General features: G+C 40.2%; 2 protein-coding genes and 2 non-coding genes across 4 annotated transcripts; 2 read left to right on the forward strand and 2 right to left on the reverse strand.

Moving 5' to 3' along the window:
* Positions 1-1,621: 1,621 nt before the first annotated feature.
* On the reverse strand, positions 1,622-13,770 carry csdc2a (cold shock domain containing C2, RNA binding a). The gene is given in 6 exon segments (XM_038736387.1): positions 1,622-4,395; positions 5,408-5,530; positions 5,919-6,052; positions 6,054-6,284; positions 11,284-11,415; positions 13,554-13,770. Coding segments are annotated over 4 exon segments (474 nt in total). The 5' UTR covers positions 6,108-6,284; positions 11,284-11,415; positions 13,554-13,770; the 3' UTR covers positions 1,622-4,232.
* Positions 9,810-9,903, forward strand: trnai-uau. The gene is made up of 2 exons: positions 9,810-9,847; positions 9,868-9,903. It is a non-coding gene; the product is annotated as a tRNA-Ile (tRNA).
* trnai-uau lies at positions 11,292-11,385 on the forward strand. Its single transcript has 2 exons — positions 11,292-11,329; positions 11,350-11,385. It is a non-coding gene; the product is annotated as a tRNA-Ile (tRNA).
* A 1,726-nt stretch (positions 13,771-15,496) lies between the features above and the next one.
* On the reverse strand, positions 15,497-24,644 carry aco2 (aconitase 2, mitochondrial). The gene is made up of 17 exons (XM_038735478.1): positions 24,553-24,644; positions 23,134-23,276; positions 22,473-22,731; positions 22,292-22,384; positions 22,050-22,208; positions 21,726-21,876; positions 21,498-21,602; positions 21,272-21,363; positions 20,347-20,452; positions 20,059-20,216; positions 19,882-19,955; positions 19,658-19,769; positions 19,254-19,532; positions 18,305-18,496; positions 17,392-17,524; positions 17,185-17,306; positions 15,497-17,061 (listed from the first exon to the last, which is right to left on the reverse strand). Exons 1-17 carry the CDS (start codon positions 24,586-24,588, stop codon positions 16,927-16,929), a joined length of 2,349 nt encoding a protein of 782 aa, XP_038591406.1. The 5' UTR covers positions 24,589-24,644; the 3' UTR covers positions 15,497-16,926.
* Positions 24,645-24,901: the final 257 nt, after the last annotated feature.

A 24,901-nucleotide genomic window follows, 5' to 3' on the forward strand; every position in this document is an offset into this window, starting at 1 on the left:
TTATTTATTTTTAGTGATTATTCTATTACTTTCATATTCTTTTGTTCTATGTATTGTCTTTTTTTTATTTTATTCCATGCCCATCCTTTTTGTTTTTTTGTTTGGTCATTGTCATTTGTGGGTTAATATGTGTTTGTTGGGTTAACAAGACAAATGTAACTTGTGCAAGATGGATTTTGTGTGCTGTTCCACATTGATGCTCATAAATAAACCTTGGAAACCAACTCTACCAATAAAATTTGACATTTTAACTACATAAATGTTTTTCTTTGCAGTCTGAATATCACTCTCTAACCCTGTTGTATCTCTCACAAAGCAATAATATTTACAAAAGAGAAGAGAAAGAATTCACAAAAGAGACTAAAACACTAAAGGGGGTGGGCTTATCTATAAAATATAACAAATGTGATCTTACAAGTACATCACCACCTGAGACAAATTCATAATGTATTTATAGCAGTATCTGAACAGGAAAACTCAAAAAATACTTCACTTACTATCACAATATCTCCGTTGATCAGTGGTAGAATATAACTAGTACATTTACTGTACTACTGTACTTAAGTATAAATCTGAGCTACTTGTACTTCACTTGAGTATTTCTCTTTCATTCTGCTTTATACTTCTTCTCCATAACTTTTATTCCAGAGCTATAGTAACTTTACAATTAAGATTTTACACACTAAACACATCTGACGCATTGGGATCTACCCAACGTTATATTTTTTTTTAAAAACTGAAAACCTTAACCAGTTACAACAGTAGATTTTTTCTTTCCACAGGACTGGGCCATTTTACTGTTTTATGATACCTATGATACTACTTCCAAGTACATTTTGCTTCTCACACTTATGTACTTTTACTTTTAGTATAATTTTCAATTAATGACTTTCAGTTATGGGGTATTTTCACAGTGCAGTATTGCTGCTTTTACTTATGTTAATGACCCGAATACTTCATTCACCGCTGGCCTTGATATAAGTAGAAACCCAGTCTGCTGTGTTTGGGTTGCCAGGTCAGGTCAGTGGTGGCCTGTTTCTGCTTCTTCTCACGGAGCTGAAAGCCAGTCCAATTTACTTTTTTAGTTTATCAGGCCTGTTGTGCTCTCATTTGTGTTAGTTTTTGTTGCAAACTGTCTTGCTTGTGATTGATCTTTCTCAATAAAGTGCTTTCAGACCTGCTTACAGCTATAGAAATAAATCTACTTATTATGCATTAAGCATTTGTATGTGGTGTGTTGCTTTTTTACCCATGTTTTTTTTTTCAATGACCCATGTGTTTTAAGGGAGTTATGTAATGAACTAGCAGATTGTTTGTGCCGGGGTGCCCTCTAATGGACTCCAGTGACACAAAGCGAGGCGTGGACACAACATAGTCTGTGCCAAAACAAACCCAGATAAACATTTTCTAAGATCCCAAACAGCTGTCTGAGACACGAAGGCAAAGTTCTCAGCAAAAACTTTGTCAAAGATCTCTCAAAATAACCGCCCTAGTTATTCCACTTTGTACTGATACCAGTTAAGACTGGAAAGGCTGAAGGAAGTCAGAGCAGAGCTGAACTCAAAACAAGCACAGAACAGGCCTATATTATCAAAATTATAAAAACTTTTCCACACAGGTCTGTGAATACAGTAGTATGTTTTATTGAAACTTTATCTTAATGACAAGACAGTGTCACAGTGATTAGACAAAAATGAAAGTGCTTGGGAACTCAATCAGATCTGTTTCTCTCACAGTAAAGAAACCAAACAGATACAATGCGCTACTATAATGTTAAGTCACACTCATGGTGAGAAAGATGCACAGGAGACCTGACAACACCTCTGTAACAGCTCCAACTGTGTTACTGCATGATGAAACAGAATCAAAGCATTCTACGTAAAAAATTACGACAAACGGTACAGAACATGCTGATTTCCAAAACAACAAAACTGCTTGTTATTTTGAACATCACATGGTTATCAAAAATTAGACAAGGATTATGCAGAAATTAGACACTTGTGTTCGGAAGGTTTTTTTTTTATGCCTGTCAGTGATGTCATGACGTTAGCAAAGGGATATTAACAGGGTAGTATCATAAGAGTGAGGTGTGCAATAGGCTTAAATTTGCACAAATACTTATAAATGCAGCTTTTAATTACCAAGAACCTGATGGTCTCATAGTTACAAATGAAAATAAATAAGTCAATAAATAAATAGTCTTTTTAAACTTACATCAGGAAGCTTTTGCTGATCTGTTTTTTTTTATTCACAGTCATTTGTATGAAACTTATTGGACTCCCCCATGTTCAACCTTCTATCTAAAAAATAAGCAGTTCAAACATCCTCAGCTTGACCCTCCTCTTCAAAATGTGACAGGGTGATTCCTTTTTTTCCTTCTATTTTTCTTGATTGACATTAAGAAAAATAAGAGCCTCAAGGCTGCAAATACAGTATTTCACAAGAGGGAGTCATTTATCACAGCGATAGGAAACGTGAGACAAATCCGGCCATTTAAACTTTATCTTTTTAATGATAAAGTTTGTGAATGAATTCAAGAAATTGTTTAGCATTTTGGGAAATACACTTATCTATCCATTTTGTTGCAGAGAGTTAGATGAAAAGAACAATACCACTCTCATGTCTGTACGCTAAATATGAAGGTACAGCTAGCCGCAAGTTAGTTTAGCTTTGCATAGAGACTGTTATTTACACATTTTTTGTATGATTAAATAAGTGAGATAAAACGTGTATTACTGAGTCTTAGAGGTGCTGGTAGGTGCTTTTTGTAACCTTCAGACAGAGTCAGGCTAGCTGTTTCCCTGTTTGCAGTCTTTTCGCTAAACTAAGCTAACAGGGTGCAGGCTGCAGCAACATATTTAGCATACAGATATAAAGTGTGGTATCTTCTCATCTAACTCTGCAAGACAGCGAATAAGCGTACTTCCCAAAGCTAATTCTTATTTGTTATCAAGTTATCTGATAACCCATAGTTTGATAACTGCTGACTTTAATCATAGTTCTTTCTTACACTTGCTTTGTAACATTGCAAATCAAACTGTATGTGCTCTAGTAGGCTACATCTACAGCTAATCACTCCATCCTCTGCCCTTTCCCTGACCTTTCTCCTTCTCTGCTTTCCTTCCCCAAACCCTCTGGCCTGGTTTTTCAGTGGCAGGCCCACACAACATCCACCTACTGTCTCTACCACCAAAACTTAAGACCGTCATAGGAGCTGGCTACAATAATACTGGATTTCTACATTTGCCAAGTAGACAAAATACAGTAGTGCTACAATATTAAGAAGGAAAGTAATTCCTTATATGTAGAGCTCATCAGAGCTCCTGAGGCCGAGGCCATTAAGAGCAATTTGGATCTTTGTCAAGCTTATTTTCCACTGCAACTGCGTTCGCTGTCACTTGGCAGACATGCACTAGCAGGGTTTTGTGGTATGTCAGACCACCTTGAAAATGTTTCAATTTTCTGAAGGCAGTGAGATGAAAGCAGATCTAAGCAGCTGCTCCTTCTAAGCCAAGCCTGATCATAAACAAAAGAAAGTGTTGTTACAAATGTAATTTTCTTTCATTTCCTTTTGATTAGATGTTCTTATGCGAGGCAACCATCTCCATCTGCTGTTGTAAACAGACACAATATGGCTAAATTGTACATTTTTCAATCAGATGTTTGTCACATGACTTTTGGCAGTGATGGCACATCATTGTTCTCAGTGTGTTGCTTAGTTGTAAAATGAGTAAAAATAAAAGGGGGATTAAGGCTGGCCCCTTAAATTCTCCCGTATGTGGTGAGCCCATGGAGTGCCAATATCGCTAAATTGGGCCAAATTTGCTCAAAATGTGATTCGGCCTCTTCACCATCCTATCTCATTGAAGACATTGCTTCGTTAAGAACCACTGATTTCCAAACTGAAATATATTCTCTAGGTCAAAGTAAAAATGCTAATGCCAAGCCCTGAACTCTAACCTTCAAACCCAAACTTTTAAACCCGAAAATAAAACATTCAAACCAAATGATGAAACAATGACCTTCAAAGGAAAACATTCAACCAAATACATTCAGAGCTTGATTTCCAAACCTAACCGTTATACGCAAATGTTCACAAACCCCCATAACCAACCAAGCCCCATGCTACACCAAGCTCCAGTCCTTATTCCCAAGACCTGGTCCCAAACCTCACACCCTGAAAACATTACATTTAAGATTAAATCCAAATCCCCCTTTGCCTTTGCGCTGGTCTAGGAGCTGATGATCTGACCTGACCAGGTCTCGTGCTTGGTGCCCGGATTCAGGTGGGTGATCACCACGTCGACAGCCTGGATCTTCTGATTCTTGGGCGGGATGGGGCACACCTTGTACGTGACCTCGTCCCCTTCCATAGGCACGTACTCTCCCTCAATGCTGTCCAGGAAACCCAAGCAAAATTTCAAATGGATTATCAGTCCATTTATGGGCAATGAGAATTTTAAATTGGTGTTGGCAGTGTCTCCGTCAAGCTATATTTTTCTTCTCCAAAGAGTGGGCCAAACTTTGGCCTGGTGAAACTGAATTAAGTAACGCTCCAGGTATGAAACTGATTTAATGGCTGTGATATAATGACAAACTAACATCAGGTGTTAAATAAATTCCATTTTCACTCATGCCAGCAGTTTAGCACTGCACTCCCATAAAGCTGGGGGACTTACTAGAGACAGATTTGAAATTCTGTTAGTCTCTGGTTTGGGTCAACTCCGACACTTCCCATAATGCAATTGCAGACCGTCCTTGCCTGATAAAAGCCCATGTCTTTCGAACCCCACACTCCCAGTCTGTATTTTAAATGTGTAGTCTCTAGGACAACACTGAGATAACCCTAAAGACGTCACTATCACATAATCTCGGGTTATGTTTTCAAACTTTGGAAACGTCCCTCCAGAGCCACAGAGGACATTATACAACTGTTTTCAGAAGTTGAGTGGTACTCCCCATGAATACTAAACTCATCTCAATGTGTAAAATTAGTTGATTGCCCCTTTAATATTGGTGAAATACATTCCAGTCCATTAGTTGTCTTCTCGTTTGATTTTAATCCTGCAGCACTGGACATACTAGTCTACAAAGGAAAAATAGTCCATATGTGAATAGTTTCAACGCCATTACTGATTTGTAATAAAATGTAGATGGAAAAAGTCTTCAAATAACCGTTTGTCTAACACCATCATTTAATTTTATTAATGAAGCTCTAATGGTGATCAATGTGCTGCAAATTCTCAAATCCCTGCAAAAAATGTCATGCTATGTTAAATAGTGAGTTAAAAGTTCTTGCATTGCATTCTCCATAGTCCAAACAATATACTAAGACCATGCACTGAAGGTCAACTTAACCAAAACACATGAAACCCCTGCCAGTGTAAAACTAAACAAATCCACTCACTCAGAGATGTGGACAAAGATGTCCTCTCCTCCGCGAGAGGGGCGTATGAATCCATGACCCTGAGACCTGGAGAAGTTTTTACACACCCCTTTGAATACTGGACCTGATTTAGCTCGCACTGTCCTGCAGGGAAAGGAAGACATAGGGAACAGAAACAGAGGGAGAGAGAGAGGGTCAATGTATTATAAATCATTACAATCATTATTATTTTGAGACATTATTTTTAAGCTTTTGTATCTCTTTAACCAAATAATGAATTAATGACTTAATTTATAATCTGTTTATATTATAAACATAATAATGCAGAACATTTCTAAACTCATGTTGTGGCCTAAAATTCTTGATAAACCAAAGGCCTGTATTATTTATAAATTATAAAATGTATTACTGAGGATTAAAGCAATTGTAAATCATTAATTGACCATTATTAAAACAAATATAATGCACAATTAAAAGGAGGTAATGTAATAACATGATAAGACACAACGGGACTTGCAACTGTCCCACTCACGCTGAGTATGTGCGGGTGCGTTTGGTGGGCAGCGGGCTGGGCAGCTCTCCCGGCTGAGGCGGTTTCCTCTCTCTCTCCCAAACCCGACTGCCCTCCCTCAGGAAGGGGAAGGAGAGCTGCAGGGGTGTTCGGGGGGGAGGTGAGTGGCAGCGGTGCATCTGCCGGTGAGGAGGGATCAGGGTCTGACATCTTGACTGGTTACAGGTTGGGATTTCTGTTTTTCTTCTGTTTTATGTCTCCTCCGATGGTGCACAAAAGAAGAAGAGGATGGAGGGTTACACCTCCTGCATGGCAAAGAGTACGTGTGAGGGTGTGGAGGTGTTCAGAGAGGAGGCCGTATGGGTGGAGGAGTGGAGCAACAGTTCTCTGCAAAAAAAGGAGCAAGGGAGGTAAGGTAAAGAAAGGTTTTATTAAATATCAAACATTGATAAAGATATAAAAAAAAGCCCAAGTTGGAAGTTTTGTGACTTTCAAATATTTTGTGTTAAATTGCAGACATTTATTTTTGGGTTGTACTCTCCCTCAAACAGCCTATTGTCTAATTTCATTTCTTGTTTTTCTAAACAATACAATAGCAGCAGGAGAAGCTTTTCCAATTGATAACAAAAAAATATATCCAGTAACCAAATCATCATTTTCAAGGTGATTTTGTCCTGTACTGATACAGATATGATTCATATTATTGGTTTACATCAACTTTGCAGGTTTCCACTGCAAAGTTGATGCGTTACACTGGGACTGTGGGCTTGTTGTCTAAAAACAGTGATTTATTAGTACCTGTCTTGACTCGCGACTGCCCTGTTTTCCAAATGTCTGCATTAACTCAAAGTGATAAATAAATCACTATACCTGAAAAAATATTACAATTAAGGCATTTTCAATCATTGTTGTTGTTGCATTATTGGTGGATCCTTAAAGCTCTCCTGTAAGATGCTGACTCACTGTTGCCTCAGCTGAAGGTTTTGGGAATATAAAAGAATTCTGAAATACGGAAAACAAACTGCCCTAATGTTCATGAAACTTGGAGAAAGGTGTGTAACATGGGCAATGGAAGAACCCATTACACTTTGGAGTGGATCCCGAATCACAGAGCGGATACACAGATTATTTGTAACTTTCGTTAACATTGCGTGGTAGGTCAATTGATGTTCGAGTGTGTTACACAATACACAGTTCGATTTGATATAGATTTAGTTATCTTTGTAGATTAACATAATTTTTCCTGATTACTACATTGTTTGACAGATATTATTTCACTATGCGTGTATATATTAAGTTGCTAAATCAGACTTGTTTTACTATATGCAAATTAAGATTTGACTGCACACAACCATATTTTGACATATTGTAATTCTATACGTTTTGGAAATATATCCAGACATATATATAGGTGGTCACACTTCATCAATCATAGACGACATTTTGTTGGATAAGGATGACACATTTTTAAGAAATTATTGCCCAGTACTGAAAAGGTGACCAATACATTGTGGACCCCTAATTGATAATCACACTTCTTTACTTTCTGGTCCTTTGAGACCTTTGTCTGAGTAGATATTCTATGTGCCCCTTAAACAATGGACTTTCTCTGTATAAATGTTGAATGTTGGTGCTGCTTAATAGTAAGTCTAGAAAGATTCCCATGCTCAGTGATTTTGCAGCTGTGTGGGGATGGATCACATATTGTCACATTGGTACTATCAGAAGAAATGAATCACAAAGCAACAGACCCAGATATTGGGTATGAAAATGACCAATAGCTGATTTTTTACCAATATTTTTGTTTGTTGTGAAAATAACAACAGCTGGAAGCTGCTGTGAGAAAAATGACAACAACAAAGCAATTTGATTTGATTGCCAGACTGTGATGTTGCTGGCTCTGAAAAGGTCCCAAGATGATGTAAATAACAATCCAGCCTCGGAGGGCCTCGACACGGCTCAGCTCATCACACTCTATTATATTAAAATCCCCACTTGCACAAGACTGACGTTCATTAGGCTACTGCTCTGTCATTTTAGGATGAATGAGCTCGGTCCCATGTGCCATGACACAAACCCAATTATCATTTTGTAACTAGGAGTTGTGATGTGTGTTCATCATTTTGACATTCACTACAAACATAAGGGCTACGGGGGCATTGTTAAAAGCCTACACTGAAACCTGGTGGATGTGTTATTGGGGTTAGCAGCAGCCACCTCCCAGTGAATCTTAGTATTGATGTAACATCTGCAGGCTGAATTTTTTGACAAAGACTGATGAATTCGATGTGTGCCAGAGTGAATCCCACCGGCTCCATTCAATATCACACTCTGCTCTCTCGCTGTCAGTCTAAATATAGTGTGTGTGTGTGTGTGTGATGGAAGCTGTCTTTTACGTCGGACACCGGGGGGTCGCAGGCGTTCACAAGTATGAAAGGTGTGTGTGTGGGTGTCAACACCTAACCCTCTCCCGGGTGCCTCCTCATTGGTCCAGCCTCCGCCTGCTGGGCTGATGGAGGCTGCTGATGGTAACTGTCATTGTAATGTTTGTGTTCTCCTCTCTCTTTTCAAAAATTAGTTAGATATACTAAAGAAAACAAAAACAGTAGTCCATTACAATTATGGACAGTTCAATAGTTTAAAAGTATTTATGGAATTTCTTCTTGAGAAAAACTTAAAACAGAGGATTTATTCTAGAAAAAATGCAAATAAATGGTTAGCTGTACACGGTAGAATTGTTTTCTTTACTTTATGAAATATACAAATTCCAGAAGCATATTATAGACACTATCTGAGAGCTAGTCATGGTGACTTGGGCTTTTGTCCCAGAGTTGTTACTGCAACAGTACATTATCTGAAACCACTAAAATATTGCTTGTACTGCAAATACTGCTAGTAAACAACTTTACCAATTAATCTAGGTCAATCATTGCATGACTTGCATGACCCACTCAGAGAGCCAAGCATGAGCGTCTGCGTCATTGTTTCAAAAGTCCTCCATTTTTGCACGTCCACACTAAAACGCTTTCCCGAGTCTTAAAACGAAAAACGGGATCGGTAGCGTTTTCAAACTCCTCCGTTTTAGGTCTTCGTTTTCACCGTTTTAGTCTGGACAGGAGGTGCAAACGTAACAAAAGGTCCCCGTTTTAAAACAAAACGCAGTAGTGTGGATGGGGCCTCAGTAACAGGTTTTCACAAAGGAGCAGATTAACATACAAGTGTGGTCTGTACTGATGTTACAAGGTGAAAAAAACAATCTCTATGTGCTTGAAGAAAAAGCATAATTTACGTGATTTTGTTTTCTTCACAGAGGTTAAGGAATACTCAGTGCTATATTGTCTTTTTGTGTAAAATGATGGGTGAACAGAGAGCCTGTTTAAACTCTACACTCCTCCTTGCTTTGTGACAAGCACTAACCACAGTGTCCTCTGTGTGTTAAGCTGTGGTGGAGGATGTCATACAGCTCCTTAGATGTAGGTGTGGTGGCCAAGTGGTAAGGCTTTTAGTGGTAATGCTGTCAGTGATGTTTAGCATCAGTGGTATATTAAGTATATTTAAGTAAAGTTTTGAGGTTCTTGTGCTTTGCTTGACTGCTTCCATGTTATGCTATTATAGTACTACTACTTAAGTCAATGACAAATGCAGGAGTATTTTGACCTTGAGGTATTGCTAAAATCTTGATACTCATTGGACGATGTGCTGTTAGTCCACTATTTCGATGGTGGTATAGTTTATGGTTCCTTTTATTCATAAAATTTGTGCTTTTATTTTGGTTTGGATTTGTCATCATTCACTGATAGGATAGGGCAAGCACTGTTCTAATGCCACAGGGTTGTTCATTAAATTCAGATAATTTACATAAAAAATTAATATCATACTGTGCAAATGGAAATTTCAGACCTACAGCTTCAGGCTCCAGTGGCGCAATCGGTCAGCGCACGGTACTTATAAGACAGTATCCTGCAGAGTGATGCCGAGGTTGTGAGTTCGAGCCTCATCTGGAGCAGAGAAGTTTAGCTTTCTCAACATTACAGATCTGTGATCAAGAAAAAATGACAGTTTATTGTCAGGATGCTAAAACGCTGCAGTGTTTTAGCTGCGTACCAATTCAAAAACTCTCTCAGTAGCATTATGTTTCTGCTTTGCATGACTTCTGAGACCCACTCAGAGAGCCAAACGTGAGCGTCTGCGTCATTGTTTCTAAAGTCCTCCGTTTTTGCACGTCCACACTAAAACGCTGTCCGGAGTTTTAAAACAAAAAACGTGATCGGTAGCGTTTTCAAACTCCTCCGTTTTAGGTCTTCGTTTTTGCCGTTTTAGTCTGGACAGGAGTTGCAAACGTAACAAAAGGTCCCCGTTTTAAAAAGAAAACGCAGTAGTGTGGATGGGGCCTCACAAAAGAGCAGATTAACGTACAAGTGTGGTCTGTACTGATGTTACAGGGTGAAAAAACCAATCTGTATGTGCTTGAAGAAAAAGCATAATTTACGTGATTTTGTCAGAATGTGAATTGCAGCTCTTCACAGAGGTTAAGGAATACTCAGTGCTATATTGTCTTTTTGAGTAAAATGATGGGTGAACAGAGAGCCTGTGTAAACTCTACACTCCTTCTTGCTTTGTGACAAGCACTAACCACAGTGTGTCCTCTGTGTGTTAAGCTGTGGTGGAGGATGTCATACAGCTCCTTAGATGTAGGTGTGGTGGCCAAGTGGTAAGGCTTTTAGTGGTAATGCTGTCAGTGATGGTTCGCATCAGTGGTATATTAAGTATAATTTGGTAAAGTTTTGCAGTGGTGGCTAAGTGGTAAGGCTTTGGTCTGGTAAACCAAAGATCATGGGTTCAACCCCCATCCATACCTTGATGAATTATGAGTGTAGTCCTTGATCAGATTTCCTGTGTTTGTTTGCACCTGAAGCTCGCTTTATACAATCTACCTACACATATTGAGCCTGTTCTTGTTTAGTCCCTCTGTAGTTTTTCATCTTCTTAAATTATAGGTTTACTGTCAGTGATGTTTAGCATCAGTGGTATATTAAGTATATTTAGGTAAAGTTTTGAGGTTCTCGTGCTTTGCTTGACTGCTTCCATGTTATGCTATTATAGTACTACTACTTAAGTCAATGACAAATGCAGGAGTATTTTGACCTTGAGGTATTGCTAAAATCTTGATACTCATTGGACGATGTGCTGTTAATCCACTATTTCGATGGTGGTATAGTTTATGGTTCCTTTTATTCATAAAATTTGTGCTTTTATTTTGGTTTGGATTTGTCATCATTCACTGATAGGATAGGGAAAGCACTGTTCTAATGCCATGTTCATTAAATTCAGATTATTTACATAAAAAATTAATATCATACTGTGCAAATGGAAATTTCAGACCTACAGCATCAGGCTCCAGTGGCGCAATCGGTCAGCGCGCGGTACTTATAAGACAGTATCCTGTAGAGTGATGCCGAGGTTGTGAGTTCGAGCCTCACCTGGAGCAGAGAAGTTTAGCTTCCTCAACCTTACAGATCTGTGATCAAGAAAAAATGACAGTTTATTGTCAGGATGCTAAAACGCCACAGTCTTTTAGCTGTATCAGAGTTGATCTCCATCTACATTAAAACAACTGAAAACACACATTTAGTGACCGTTCACGTAAACATGAAGCAGATGGTCTATTCTGTAGTTACAGAAGATTTGGCAAAAAATAAAGAAATAGAGACAAAGAACCAAACCAGATTTTATTTTGCATGGACCAATATCGAGCTGGGACTGTTACTGAATGTAACACAGAGTTAAAAGCGGCTGTGGCGGCAGAAAACAGACTGGGAGTTGTTGCAAAGTAGGCTAATATGGTGACATGCACAGTACAAGTGCAGGCTATAAGTGTTATTTGCACAGTACAAAATCTTTTTATAAAAATACCAAGTCAAAAACTCTCTCAGTAGCATTGTGTTTCTGCTTTGCATGACTTCTAAGACCCACTCAGAGAGCCAAACGTGAGCGTCTGCGTCATTGTTTTGCACATCCACACTTAAACGCTCTCCGGAGTTTTAAAACGAAAAATGGGATCAGTAGCGTTTTCAAACTTCTCTGTTTTAAGTCTTCGTTTTCGCCATTTTAGTCTGGACAGGAGGTGCAAACGTAACAAAAGGTCCCCGTTTTAAAACAAAAATTTAGTAGTGTGGATGAGGCCTAAGTTAGACCTGCTTACAGGTCTAGTTCTTATGTTTGACTCTGGGTGATTTTATTAAAATAAAGTAGGGATTTATTGTCTTAGTTTGACGTCGTCCGGTCACCTGCCACTCCTGCATCTTTGCTATCATTACATTAAGAACTACAATCTCTTCCATCTCATGTCAAATGAATTTAAATACACTAAAATTAAAATAATATAGAGTATAAAGAGTTGCAAATGTAATTGATAATACTGTGTTTCAGACTGCATTACAGAAATTTACATTAATAGCAGTTTTTTTTCTGTCATGTAATTCTTGTACTGCAGTGTGTCATTTCTTGTTAACATTTAGCAACACTTTATGAATAAGTAATGAGTTAGCAATTGTGAGGTAGCTTTCTTACATCCTTGAAAAGACCTTATGACTCTACTGTTATTCTTTGGAAAAGCACATTTTCCATACCAAATGGAGGATTAGAGAAAGCTACATTAGAGACCATGTCCAAATAGTGCAAGGGTTCAAAGGTCCTCAGCATGAAGGCAGGGGTGCCTTTAATCTCTCCCGTTTATAAGCTCATTTAGCAAAATTATCCTGCAAATGGCTGATGAGTTGGGGCTTTTACCCTCCTGGCATCATAGTGTTGAGGCAGTGATGATTAACACACGTCCGTCATCACTGTGGCACAGAGGAGCAGACGGATCATACCACGACTGATGACAAGGCATTAATATGTAGCCTATAAATAATTCAGCAACTTGACTGATTGAGCTCCTCTTTCATCGCCCCTCTTGTTAGGCCAAGAGTAAGCCAACAAAGTGGACTCCTTCAATGGGTCTACACTGTGCAGTGCTTCTGTGACAAATGAGTTGATAAAAAGATTTAATAACTGCTTTAAAAAAAAAAAAAGTCAGGTTGCAGACTGGATTGGAGGAAGGAGAAGAGCTGGAGAAGCTTTGAAAAAACAGACAAAAGGGCAGAAGCACCTCCCTGTGAAACCAGGGCACTGTGGCTGTCTGTACTCCCCTGCATCAGCATGGCAGGCACGTCAACTACCCTGCACGCACACACATACACACACGGAGCCAGTCTTTAAACTTTAAACCCTTTAAACATTTTAAAGAGACACATGCATTACCTGTTTTATGGCATACTTTGTTAACACGTGAGGCTGAAAGCCTAAATAATTCACTACAAAATAAAATCCCTTCAGGCGGGTTGTTTCCAGAACATTCTCACACTGAGGCAGCTTGAGACGAGAAGGCGAAAGGATGCTCAGCTGACGGCCAAAAAAATGTGACACCAGAATAAATAAAACATGCCACATATACGGATAATAAGGAGTTGGTAGCCTAAATCTGTGCTCTGAGTTCAAGGCTATCACATCATTTTCCCACAATAAACCGTCTGCTCGACACAGAATAATAGTCTAATTATTGGATGTGTGAGGTACAAATCACCCATAAACCCGATCGATTACAGGATTACTCACCCTTAAAGCGCCGATCAGCTGTCAGTCAGACGCGATATGGGGCAAATTATGTAATTAAACCCGGTGAAAGCGGCGGAGCGACATGTGGTGAATAAGTCGGAGGATCTTGGTATGGATGCGGCGCACACAGGCGGGATGAAAAAGAAGCAGCAAATGAAAAGGAGGCGGCAGAGACGGGGCGGGGGTGCAGGGGGTTACTGTGCAGCTAAAAACAACAGCGGGCTTCTCCAAGCCACAGTCCACTCTTTGTTCCCTTCATGGATGGAAACGTTTCTTAATGGGCTTTTCTTTTCATCAGACGAGTGAGGTTTGATTGGCTGCTGAATGGGCTGGGACAGGGTATATTTTTATCTGATTTAGCCATCACACAATTGCACATATAGCCTACAGGTATTGTGCGTGAAGCTCGAGCTAGTATGGCGAATCCTTCAAAATAAAATGTCAAAGTCAGATCTACTCATGGTACAAGTGGTGGGATTTTTTTTGTCTATGTAAAACATGCCATTGCTTTTTAAAGCAAACTTCAAACAGCCCGTGTTATTTCTCCGGTTGTATTACTATTATTTTTTTAATTGTTCCTGTCACGCTCTCGTGCATACAGTCATTTTCCTTTCAAAAGAGATGTAGCCTATTATAGGCAACGTCTGGCGTCCATCCCCGTTTCGCACAAACGCTCCTCTCTCATTCACTATCAATAGACCACTTCCATCCGGGACGTTTCTGATGACATCATTTAGTTGTAAGTACCATCTGCACATTTGACCATATATACACTCAGAGGCCACTATATCAGGTACACAACCAATTCATAAATTCTAACTTTTCAAAGTGTATAATGCGCAATTTTATGTTGACAAAACAAGGTTTATTGTTGAGGTCACAGTGAAATGCGGTGCTGTATTCGTCTACATTATATTGAGAGGTGTTCCAAACAGGAACAGGGTGCAATTCTATAATTTATATAAGAAAGTGAAAAAAAAATATAATTCCTTTAACTAATGCTACCAGGATGCTCTTGAGCATGGCACTTCACCTCTAACCTTTAGCAAATCCAGAACTGGAAGACATCTATTGAAGGTCAGAATGCACTGGTTACATGACACATTAGGCCAAAGCATGTTTAAAGCCACTCAAAAATGTGTTTAGCTTATTGTCACATCACTTGGATGTTTGAGCTTCACTGTTACCAGTCTGACACCAGAACTCTGTTGTCACATTCATCTGCTGAACATCTCTCTGTGCTCAACATGAATCTGATGTGGAAACTTGAAACTTACAGTCCGCATACACTGAGAATGGAATTGCCAGTGAAGTAGGAGACATGTGTTCAGTTGTTAAACGCTTGAAATAAACAATATCTGTATATTTAAATAGGCTACTCATTATTTTGCAATGAGTAGAGATAATTTAACTTTTTTTTGTAGAAAATCATATCAGACAAATTATTGTTCAAATCTGAGCATTTAGAGGGGTTCTTCAAACATCCAGCCTACAAACGGTTTACTGCTCTGGTTCTGTATTCATGCCGTTATGGTATATCGATAGTACTATTGTTATGCAGCATGTTGCAGTTTCTTACTTCTGCAAGTGGAAATTCCTCCCAGTAAATCATTTCCGGGCCTCTCTCTGAAAAGTGATGAAGGCTAGATAAGAAGAGACAAGTGTCTTATTATGGAGGGACAGTGAGATTTTAAAAAGGCCAGATGTGCAGACACATCTGAGCTGTCAAGAACCTATTGCTCTAAAAAGGATACAAGGATTTAAATTCATACATTTACGAGGATGATAAACACTTGATTCTTGAATGTAACCATTGTTTCAAAGTCTTGCAACGAGCCTACTTGACATGATAATCATGATTAATTTTCAGCAAACAGGATGGATGAAAAAATACCAGTAACTCAATCTTAAGACTGGTTTTAGTCACATCACTGGAGCAAATGTAAATGTAATGAGATCTGAATTTTTATTTGACAACCCACTGGCATTTCTGAAATACAGAAAAGATAACCTGGGAGAAAAAAAAAACACTTGGAAATGAACATGAAACCAGAACTTTACATACAATGGGTTAAAGGAAGAGAGTGGTCCAACTTCACTTCACTGCATTTTGTGTGTAACAGTGGAGGACAAAGGCACAACAGCCTTGTGATCTGATGTAACGACAACCCCATGTTTAGGTGGTTTTGGAGTGAACTTCAGTTAATTATACCCACACAGGACCAAAACCAGCTGACGCAGTAATCTGGGTAGCCACATTACTTATTTAAAGCACATAGTAATTTGCAGTGGACATCAGATTTCAATAAAATCGGGTGTGCTTTCGTTAAATCTACCTTCATTTTGTTGGGGTAAAATGAATACAAAAAGTCACTTGTTATGCGATGGAAAAGGACACAAGTCAAAGTTTCCCCAAAGCCTTTTCTGTAAAATAAACACAAGAGCTGAAGCTTTTGCAGGAAAAATATAAATAAACAAATAATGGAGAAAACCATATGACGCGTTTGACCTTGTAAAGAGGTTAAGGGCTGATCGGGAGGGCAGTTTAAGGATGGTGGGAGTGATGGTGTCGGGGAAGAAGGAGGTTTGTTACTGTATTCTTACACAGTATTAAAGCATAAAAGTCCTTTTGGATATTAGGTAATGTCTGCAGTGGTTCTCTGCAACCTTTTGTAACACCGACAATATGTAGTGTGATAAATAAAATAAAAAACACTTCGCTGAAAGATGTGAATACAAAAACGGACCCCAAAATGCTCTCACTTGTAGATATACAGTAATCAATCTGTAATGTTTAATGCGTCCCACAAGTTACACTTCATTTTCAATAACACCAAGGCAGGCTGAATGGCAATGACTGACTGAAGCTCAAGATTATTGCTATGTAGTGCTCAACACTATCCTTAAGCAACAAGGTGACTGACATTCATCAGCTGGCTGAGCTCTAGTGTGAAGTGGTTTCCATGCTGTACTGACCTGTTTGAACACCCTTTTTTTCTTTTTTCTTTTTTTTTTTTTTAAACAACAGATTTCTAACCAGTTATCACTTTTTGACATTGAAACACAGCAGCTTCAGTTTTTTCAAGAACGCAATGGACTGAAATACTTTGGATTATAGAAATATCTGACAACAGACCGGTTGCAATTGTTCCTTCACCAACATTAGCTTGGCAAGTAAGTCTGAAGTAATCTGACAACATTGAAGTCTTAGAGGCATACAGACGCATCACTTCAGTCCAAACTGTGTGCAAATGCAGATGATGGCCCAAGCATTAACAGGATCTTCCTCATCTGCCTTCTTCCCCACAATCCTCATCACCCTGTTGTCCCCCTGAAAATCCTCATCCACATTTCTTCTCCTCACTCCTCTTCATCATTGCTGCAGCTCCTTCATCCTGTTGAGGGCGGAGCCCGCCTTGAACCATTCAATCTGCGTCTCATTGAAAGTGTGGTTCAGTTCCAGGGTGTCCTCACTGCCGTCGCTGTGCTTCACGACTGCGCTAAGAGGCTGTGAGAACGAGAAGAAGAGGCAGAGTTCTCATTGCGGACGCTTTTCATGAACTGCTGTAGGAACGTTAGGAGAAAAACAACAACCTTAAGGAGGCCACTTTTTCAGCTGTAATGTATTTACCTTTCCTGGAGTGAAGGTTTTGAGTCCTTTGATGGTGATCTTGTCATCAGGGCGGATCTTGTCATAGTCTGATGGATTGCTGAAGGTCAGTGGCAGCAGACCCTGCTTCTTCAGGTTAGTTTCTGAGGTCAGAGACAGGTTTGTTGGTTGAAAACTAGGACTTCTTTTCATACATACTGACAGTACAGTCTTCAGCAGTAATAGTACCGTGAATTCTGGCGAAGCTCTTAACAAGGATGGCTCTTCCTCCCAGATGCCTGGGCTCCAGCGCAGCATGCTCTCTGCTGGAGCCCTCACCGTAGTTGTCATCTCCGACCACAACCCAGGACACACCGTTGGCCTACACACAAGAGGATGGCAAGAGCATTAAGCCATATTAATTCTCGATGCAAACGAGAGCCCAGCTGCAGATATCTGTGATTTAGGTTTTGATGTGCAGGGTTTGTTCACTGTTAAAATCTAAACTGTAAAGGATGCCCATTTTTTATGAAACTTGATTCAGTTTTCAATAAAAATATGTAAGTGTTCATTCACGTATTGATAGCGCCACGCAACATTATACAGATATATTGTATATGATCATCTTGCTTTAATTACGTTTCCCACAATCATGTGTTTAGATTCTTTCATTTACTTTGTGAGCTAAGAAATTTCTTTTTCGACCAAGTCTCATTACTGAATGGGAGACGACTCCCATCCACTGTGATGGAGAGCGTGAGGTCGCGGTGGGCAGAGGTTCGCAGTGGAAATGTCTTCGCTAGATGTGCGATAGTGAAAAGGGGGGAACCGCTGGCTGTCTTTCTTCAACTTGCTTAATGTTGCCTTCACTATGAACAACCTCCACCAGCAAAAGCAGCCAATCACAGTCCTTATTCAAGTGGAATCTCTGTGGGGGGGGGGGGGAGCAAAACCTCACATTTTGCTTGAAAATGATAAATCAATTATCAGAATCTTTGGCAATTACAGTTTGATGGCGTCCCACTACAAGTCTGTGAATCCAAATTTAAACTCAACAATGCTAGAAGGACAGACTACCTGAAGAAAGTAGCGGTGTGCTGCCAAAGAGCAGCTTTGCCCCAATAATCCAGTTCCTGGTACCACTCCCCTTGGCAGTCCTCACCTTGTAGTGACGGGCCACATCAGGGACTCCTCCGTACTCCCCTGTCAGGTAGTTCTTGATCTTGTTGATGGCGTCATTCTCACTGTTGACCGCACCAATCAGCATGTTGTTGGAGATGTTATCCAGGTGGCCGCGGAACTTCAGCCAAGGTCCAGCAGCACTGATGTGGTCTGTGGTGCATTTGCCCTTCACCTGTGGAGACCGGAAAGGGAACGTTGAAAACATTACCATTCTCTACACAGCTGCAGTGAGAACGTTTAAAAGACAAACTGCAACAGGGGTGATACTAGGGCTGGGTGGTATACCGATATCATTTTAAGAGATATGAAATTAGACAATACCATTTATACCGATATAGTCTGATGTTGAGTTCATTAATGTTTCCAAAGTTACAAGTCGGTGGATATTTTACAAGCACAGACCAGGTAAAGCCACGGTGAACACAATAGTGCAGATGTAATTCGTTAGCTACAACGTTGCTTTTGTTTTGAAAGGCTAACATGCGGCGCAGCTGCTGTTGCGAATGGAATCGCGGGAGGACAGGTCCAGAAGACAAGTTCTGCTTTTTTTCCTCCGCCAACTTTATACAACGTAGCCTACTACTGATGGAGAAAGTTACCAGAGCAGACATACAGGGAGAGACAAAAAGAAGCGGGGCATACTGACGTGTCTGCAGCAGAGGTACGTTAGGTCTGAGTGTAAAGAGAACTGAAGGAAGCGGATTGAATAAGTCAGTGACACTTAAATAATCTGGAGAATTAAGTATAATTAAAATGGTGAAATACAAACAAGCTAAGGTCCTACAGATAGTTAAAACATGTCCCTAAACCCCCCCAACCAACTTAGCAGAAAATACCAATAAATATTTTATGCCGGAGTTCTGCCTAACTAACCTAACTTTTTGGTGCATATCGCCCAGCCCTAGACGACGCCATGTCAAAGACCTGACCTTGATAAGGACATTCATGTCCTTGAGATCACCCCCGCTCCATTTGTCAAAGGGCTCCAGCAGCTGTAGCCGGCTGCTCTCAGGGCTGACGTCCACTTTAAGGCTGAGGCCGTCAGCGGGCGGGTGCTGGTAGGTATCCTGTCCCGGGTCAAAGTCCTTGGCAGGGAGTTCATCTCCATTTGGGGGGTCCAGCTTGAACTTCTCACCGTTGGGGGCTGTGAGATAATCTGTCTCTGGGTTGAAGTTCAATGTGCCTGCGATTGCGAGGGCAGTGACAATCTGAGAAGAGGAGATGGAAGGTGTTTAGCTTCATAATATGCAGGGGTGTGTACATTGGTAGTGTCACAACTAGCAAACCAAGTGTTGAACATCTAGTAGCGTGAATTATTCAACTGTGAGTTTACCTCAGGGGAGGTGACAAAGGCGTGTGTGGCAGGGTTAGCATCATTCCTGGCAGTGAAGTTTCTGTTGAAGGAGGTGACGATTGTGTTCTTCTCTCCCTTTTTCACATCTTGCCTGAATGCAAACACACACACAATATCTTTACTTAAACAAAACAACTAAGTCAAACTAAACTATTTTGCCACTGCAAGCCACGGTGCACTTCCAAAGTAGCGCTGTTGCCTACCTGTCCCATTGACCAATGCAGGGTCCACATGCGTTGGCCAGGACCACACCTCCAACATCACTAAGGATCTTTGACTACAGGAAGACAACACTTTTGAGTTTTTGGTCACCCAGAGCTAAATCATTAGTATAAGGGAGATGCAGCTCCCTGCTTAATTTGTGTATCGACAACACTCACATATCCATCTCTTTCGATGGTGGCACGAATCTGCTCGGAGCCAGGGGTGACTGTGAACTGAGCTTTGCACTTCAGGCCTTTATCCAAAGCCTGCTTGGCCACAGAGGCAGCGCGGCCCATGTCCTCGTAGCTGGAGTTAGTACAGCTGCCGATCAGACCTGAAGGAGTATGGAGCCAACAGAATGAGTATTTTGCTGAACACAAGCCGCTGGTAATTTTCATGCACTGAAATGCAGCACAGTAAATAGCAGAAGGTCTAAAGCGGATTCATCCCTGGTCAGCTCTTACCAACTTTAACCTCCAGTGGCCAGCCGCTCTTCTCAGCAACACTACCTATTTCAGACACTGGGTGAGCCAGGTCAGGGGTAAAGGGTCCGTTGATGTGTGGCTTCAGCTGGAGAAAGAAACACAACGTTCAAGGAACTCAGTTATTCTTAAATAAACTAAACTGTGATTGAAGCAGTGAAGCGAAGCTCTCACTTATTTATATGTTTTGCAGAAATTTATGACATGTCATGTTTAATTGTAATTAGGGCTGAATGATATTTGGAAATTAATGTCATTGCAATTTTTAGGCATAATGTTAACGTAATTCAATGTTCTATATATTTACACAAAAACATATGCATGTTTGCATGCACAAAAGGACCTATGTCTTTCAGTACGAGACAATCACTCCACCTTACTTAACAGCTATTTCAATTGAAAATTCTTGATCAATCTATTATTACTGCAGATGTCAGCCATGATAAGAAGGAAGGGGGTTAGACAGGGACTGAATAAAATGGGTTGCTTTATGTGCAATGATGGGAAAGAAGCATCAAATTATAATAATTTCAGAGAAAGATCATTTGAGAATCATGTCATTGCAATAAATATCATATACATCTTGCAACCTACAGATAACGAGAAACAAAGTTCACCACAGTGTATTATACATAAAGCGCTCTATCCAAAACCCACAGTTCAACCTCCAATTAATGAGTCCTTACCTCAGTTCAAATCTCCGCAAGACTCCATCTCTCAACAAAAACCTTTTTTTTTTTTTTCTCGACCCAGCAAGCAAACAAACAAAAAAAAATAAAAAGTTGTCCAACGAAAATAAAACCAAGTGACACCTCTCGGGCCTAATAGACAAGCTTAGTAATTCTCAGACAACACCGGAGTAGATATAAAACACCAAAAGATAATTGTAAAAAAAAAATAGACAGACCTCGTCCAGATTGAGCTCGATGACCTGGTCATACTCGCAGCCTTCATCTGGTACCAACAAGTCAGAGTACTCCTCAGCCAGAGCAGCGATCTCTGGGAAGAAACAAGAGAGGGAGCGTTGAGACACTAACAAGATATCAAACTTGCATTTATAACAAGTGAGTTTCCATGAAAATGAACATTTACAAATTGTACAACATTATGAAGGACCAAAGCACTACACATACGTCCACGTCCAGTCTTCTCCAGGTAGGTCCTCATGCGGTGGTTGTAGGGGAACACGGAGGTCGTGGCTCCAATCTCTGCTCCCATGTTGCAAATGGTGGCCATTCCTGCACACAATAAAAAAAGATTAACATTACACATAAGCCAAACACAAGCTACATAAGAGAGATCGATATCAAAGTGTAATGAAGTCAGGATGAACAAGCTTCTATTTTTTTTTTTTTACTGACCAGTGCAGGAAATGGAGTCAACTCCAGGCCCGTGGTATTCTACGATGGCTCCAGTGCCTCCCTTCACTGTCAGGATGCCGGCCACTTTCAAGATAACATCCTTAGGAGAAGTCCAGCCTGAAAGGGTGCCTGTCAGCTTCACACCAATCACCTTCAAGAGATTGATGAGTGAATTATGTGTAAGATTTAGAGGTGGAAAGAAAACCCAACTACTGTTACTTTGGAGAAAGAAAATTCAAGAACATTTAAGAAACAGGTGAAAGGAAACAAGAGGTCCAAGACGACACAGAACAGAATGTGTGCAAAATATTGTTTTCTGCTAACCTTGGGGCACTTGAGCTCCCAGGGGATTCCTGCCATGACATCTACAGCGTCTGCTCCTCCAACTCCGATGCAGATGGCACCAAGCCCACCACCATTTGGTGTGTGGGAATCTGTGCCAATTAGCATCACTCCTGGGTAGGCGTAGTTCTCCAGGATGATCTGTTTTTGTATGACATCTTGACGTCAGCTTGCTAAAATAACAGCGGCTTTAATAACTTTCCAGGCACTACATCCATTGATACCTGGTGGATAATTCCAGAGCCTGGTTTCCAGAAGCCAACTCCATATTTTGCCCCAGCGCTGGACAGGAAGTTGTAGACCTCACGGTTGACTTCCTAGGATGAGAATCAGGATGACAACTTTTGGTAACAAGTCATTACAATTACATCAGTACAATTAACATAAACAAACAAGACCCCTCACCTTTGCTCTGGCCAGATCTACCACTCCTCCGGTCTGGGCCTCAATCAGGTGATCACAGTGGATGGTGGAGGGCACGGCCACCCTTGGCAGGCCGCTGCTGATAAACTGCAGCATCGCCATCTGGGCTGTAGCATCCTGCATGGCCACGCGGTCGGGACGCAGGCGCAGGTATGTACGACCGCGGTCGATTTCCTGGTTGTGGGGGTCATCGAGGTGGCCGTACACGATCTTTTCTGACAAGGTGAGTGGCCGGTTCAGCCTGGACAGAAAAATGAAACAAACTTTAATTCATAGTAGGATGCTACAGCAGGAGAGGAGATTTCAGCGGGGACAGGGCAGATGGTGAGGATGCAGCTACAGTGTGAAAAACAACAAATGAAAAATAGCAGAATAATTAAAACTACTGAGTTGTGGGGTTATAATATTATTAATAATAAGTTTATATATTCAAGATAAATATTAATACTTTAGAAATTAGTTGAAAATGCACCGTGAGTCAGGCTGACTGACAAGAGTTGGTTAAGGCTACTACTGTGATGGAAAAACTGTGGTAAAGGACAAACACTACAAATCAAACAACCACACAGATGTAGCGGGAGTGTTCAGAGGAAACAGTGATGTGAGCCAGAACAAATATAGAGTAGATTAGGAGAACACTGACCTTTTTCGCACAATGTCGATGCTGGACTGGAGCCTCTCGTAGTTGATGAAGGAGGTGGGCTCAAAGCGGCTCATAGACACGTTGGCCTTGGCTCTGTAAGCTGCTGATACATGCAGGCGCCGTGCACCATGGCCCAGAGCCAGCTGGAGACGACAACAACAATCAAAACATGGTACAAGTACAAGCGTTACCACAGAGCTGTGGACAAAACCAAACAAACACTATTAACCGCAGCAGCACTGTTTCCCCACATACAGACTTTATTTGGGTAGCTTAAATAAATAGATTAGGGCTACAAGATTTTTATACATTTTAGAATCAATTTTCTATCCATCTTTTGACAATCTTCTTGGAATAGAGCAGATAGAAAATATTATATATTATATTAAAATATTGTGCCTAAAAATGTATTGATTTGGAAAATATGTTGGATATCAGAGTGAACAAAAAGTTGCTTTCAATCAATTATGAAGCTAAATCAAGTATTAACAGATCATTAGACATTACAGAGCCAAAGAAGGGTTCACATTTAGGCTGGGCAATATCGATATTTATTATTCAATTTATTTTGGTGCAAACTAAAATTTGGTAGAGTTACGATTTATATTTTTGCAATTCTCAAGTGCTTTTAATGACTCAAGTTTTTCTCTCAGATTTTCACAAACAGCTGAAAATGGCAGTCAGGGCTCAGCCCAATGTCATTAACTAGACAACATGTGATTTTCAAAGCCTACAAGAGGCATTGTTTAATATGTCGATATTAGAAGACAGTGTTATGTGCTCTTTTTCTTTTAAGTCTCCCAGGGTTCAGATATTTAGTTTAGACAGCTGGTGGTCCCTTATCATTAACTGTTCACCTGTGCAAATCTTGACAGCACACTGCTGTTGTTTGAAATATGACACACATCATGCTAACTAAAAGACCGAATAAATTACTTTACTTTTAAGCAATCCCAAATTATTGGTTAAGACAGTGCTTATGGCATTATTTATTATAATTTAAGTTAAGTTTTCCATCTTTTACACGCTGCTCGCCTGTCTGTGCCTGCTGGGAGCTCTAACCTTGTAGTTAACCTTGCTATTAGACACCAAACTCCATTTCTTAAACGAACCTAACTATGTTCATTTAAAGGATAATTGTATCTACGATGACTTGTAGTAAACTGAGACATTAGCCGTGTTTTATTAAACCAGTGCCAAACTAGATGTAGCCCACTGGATGCGTTCAGTCAGTCAGGACACGATGACCTGGCCAGCCGGCCGGTGACTGTTTCACATGTTATTTCTCATCAGAAACGGCTCTAGGAGCTTTAAATAGATCTGGTTAACATTACAATGGGTTTATTAAATCTAACACAGCAGGCGACATCCTTCACAGGTTTGTAAATATGGTGCAATTCGCCAATTTCAGTCTCTTACCTGCAACCGGGCGATAGTCAGGCAGTAAGTTGCCATTTTGCTCACTGACAAAGATGTGTCGGCCAGTGGTGACGTCACGGTTTTGTAGGCCGCGGTGCCGCAGGTCCTTAAAGGGCCAAACATTTGGGTTAGTTTGACTTTTTCAGATTGTTTACAAAAATGGAATTTAAACTTATAATTATCAGTCTCAGTTTTATGTCGCTTATATTTTTAATAATATATACATTGAAAACAAACCCCTGCAAGAAACAATGTTTAATGTTTGATTTAGTTTTATAAAACTGACAGGACGGTGACAATTTTTATTTCATTTCAGCTTTTTATTTAAAAAGATATAAGTCGTACAAAG

This window comes from Micropterus salmoides, unplaced genomic scaffold (genome assembly GCF_014851395.1).
Source record: "Micropterus salmoides isolate LMB-PRFRI ecotype aquatic unplaced genomic scaffold, ASM1485139v1 Ms_hic_scaffold_21, whole genome shotgun sequence".
Classification (NCBI taxonomy): Eukaryota; Metazoa; Chordata; class Actinopteri; order Centrarchiformes; family Centrarchidae; genus Micropterus; species Micropterus salmoides.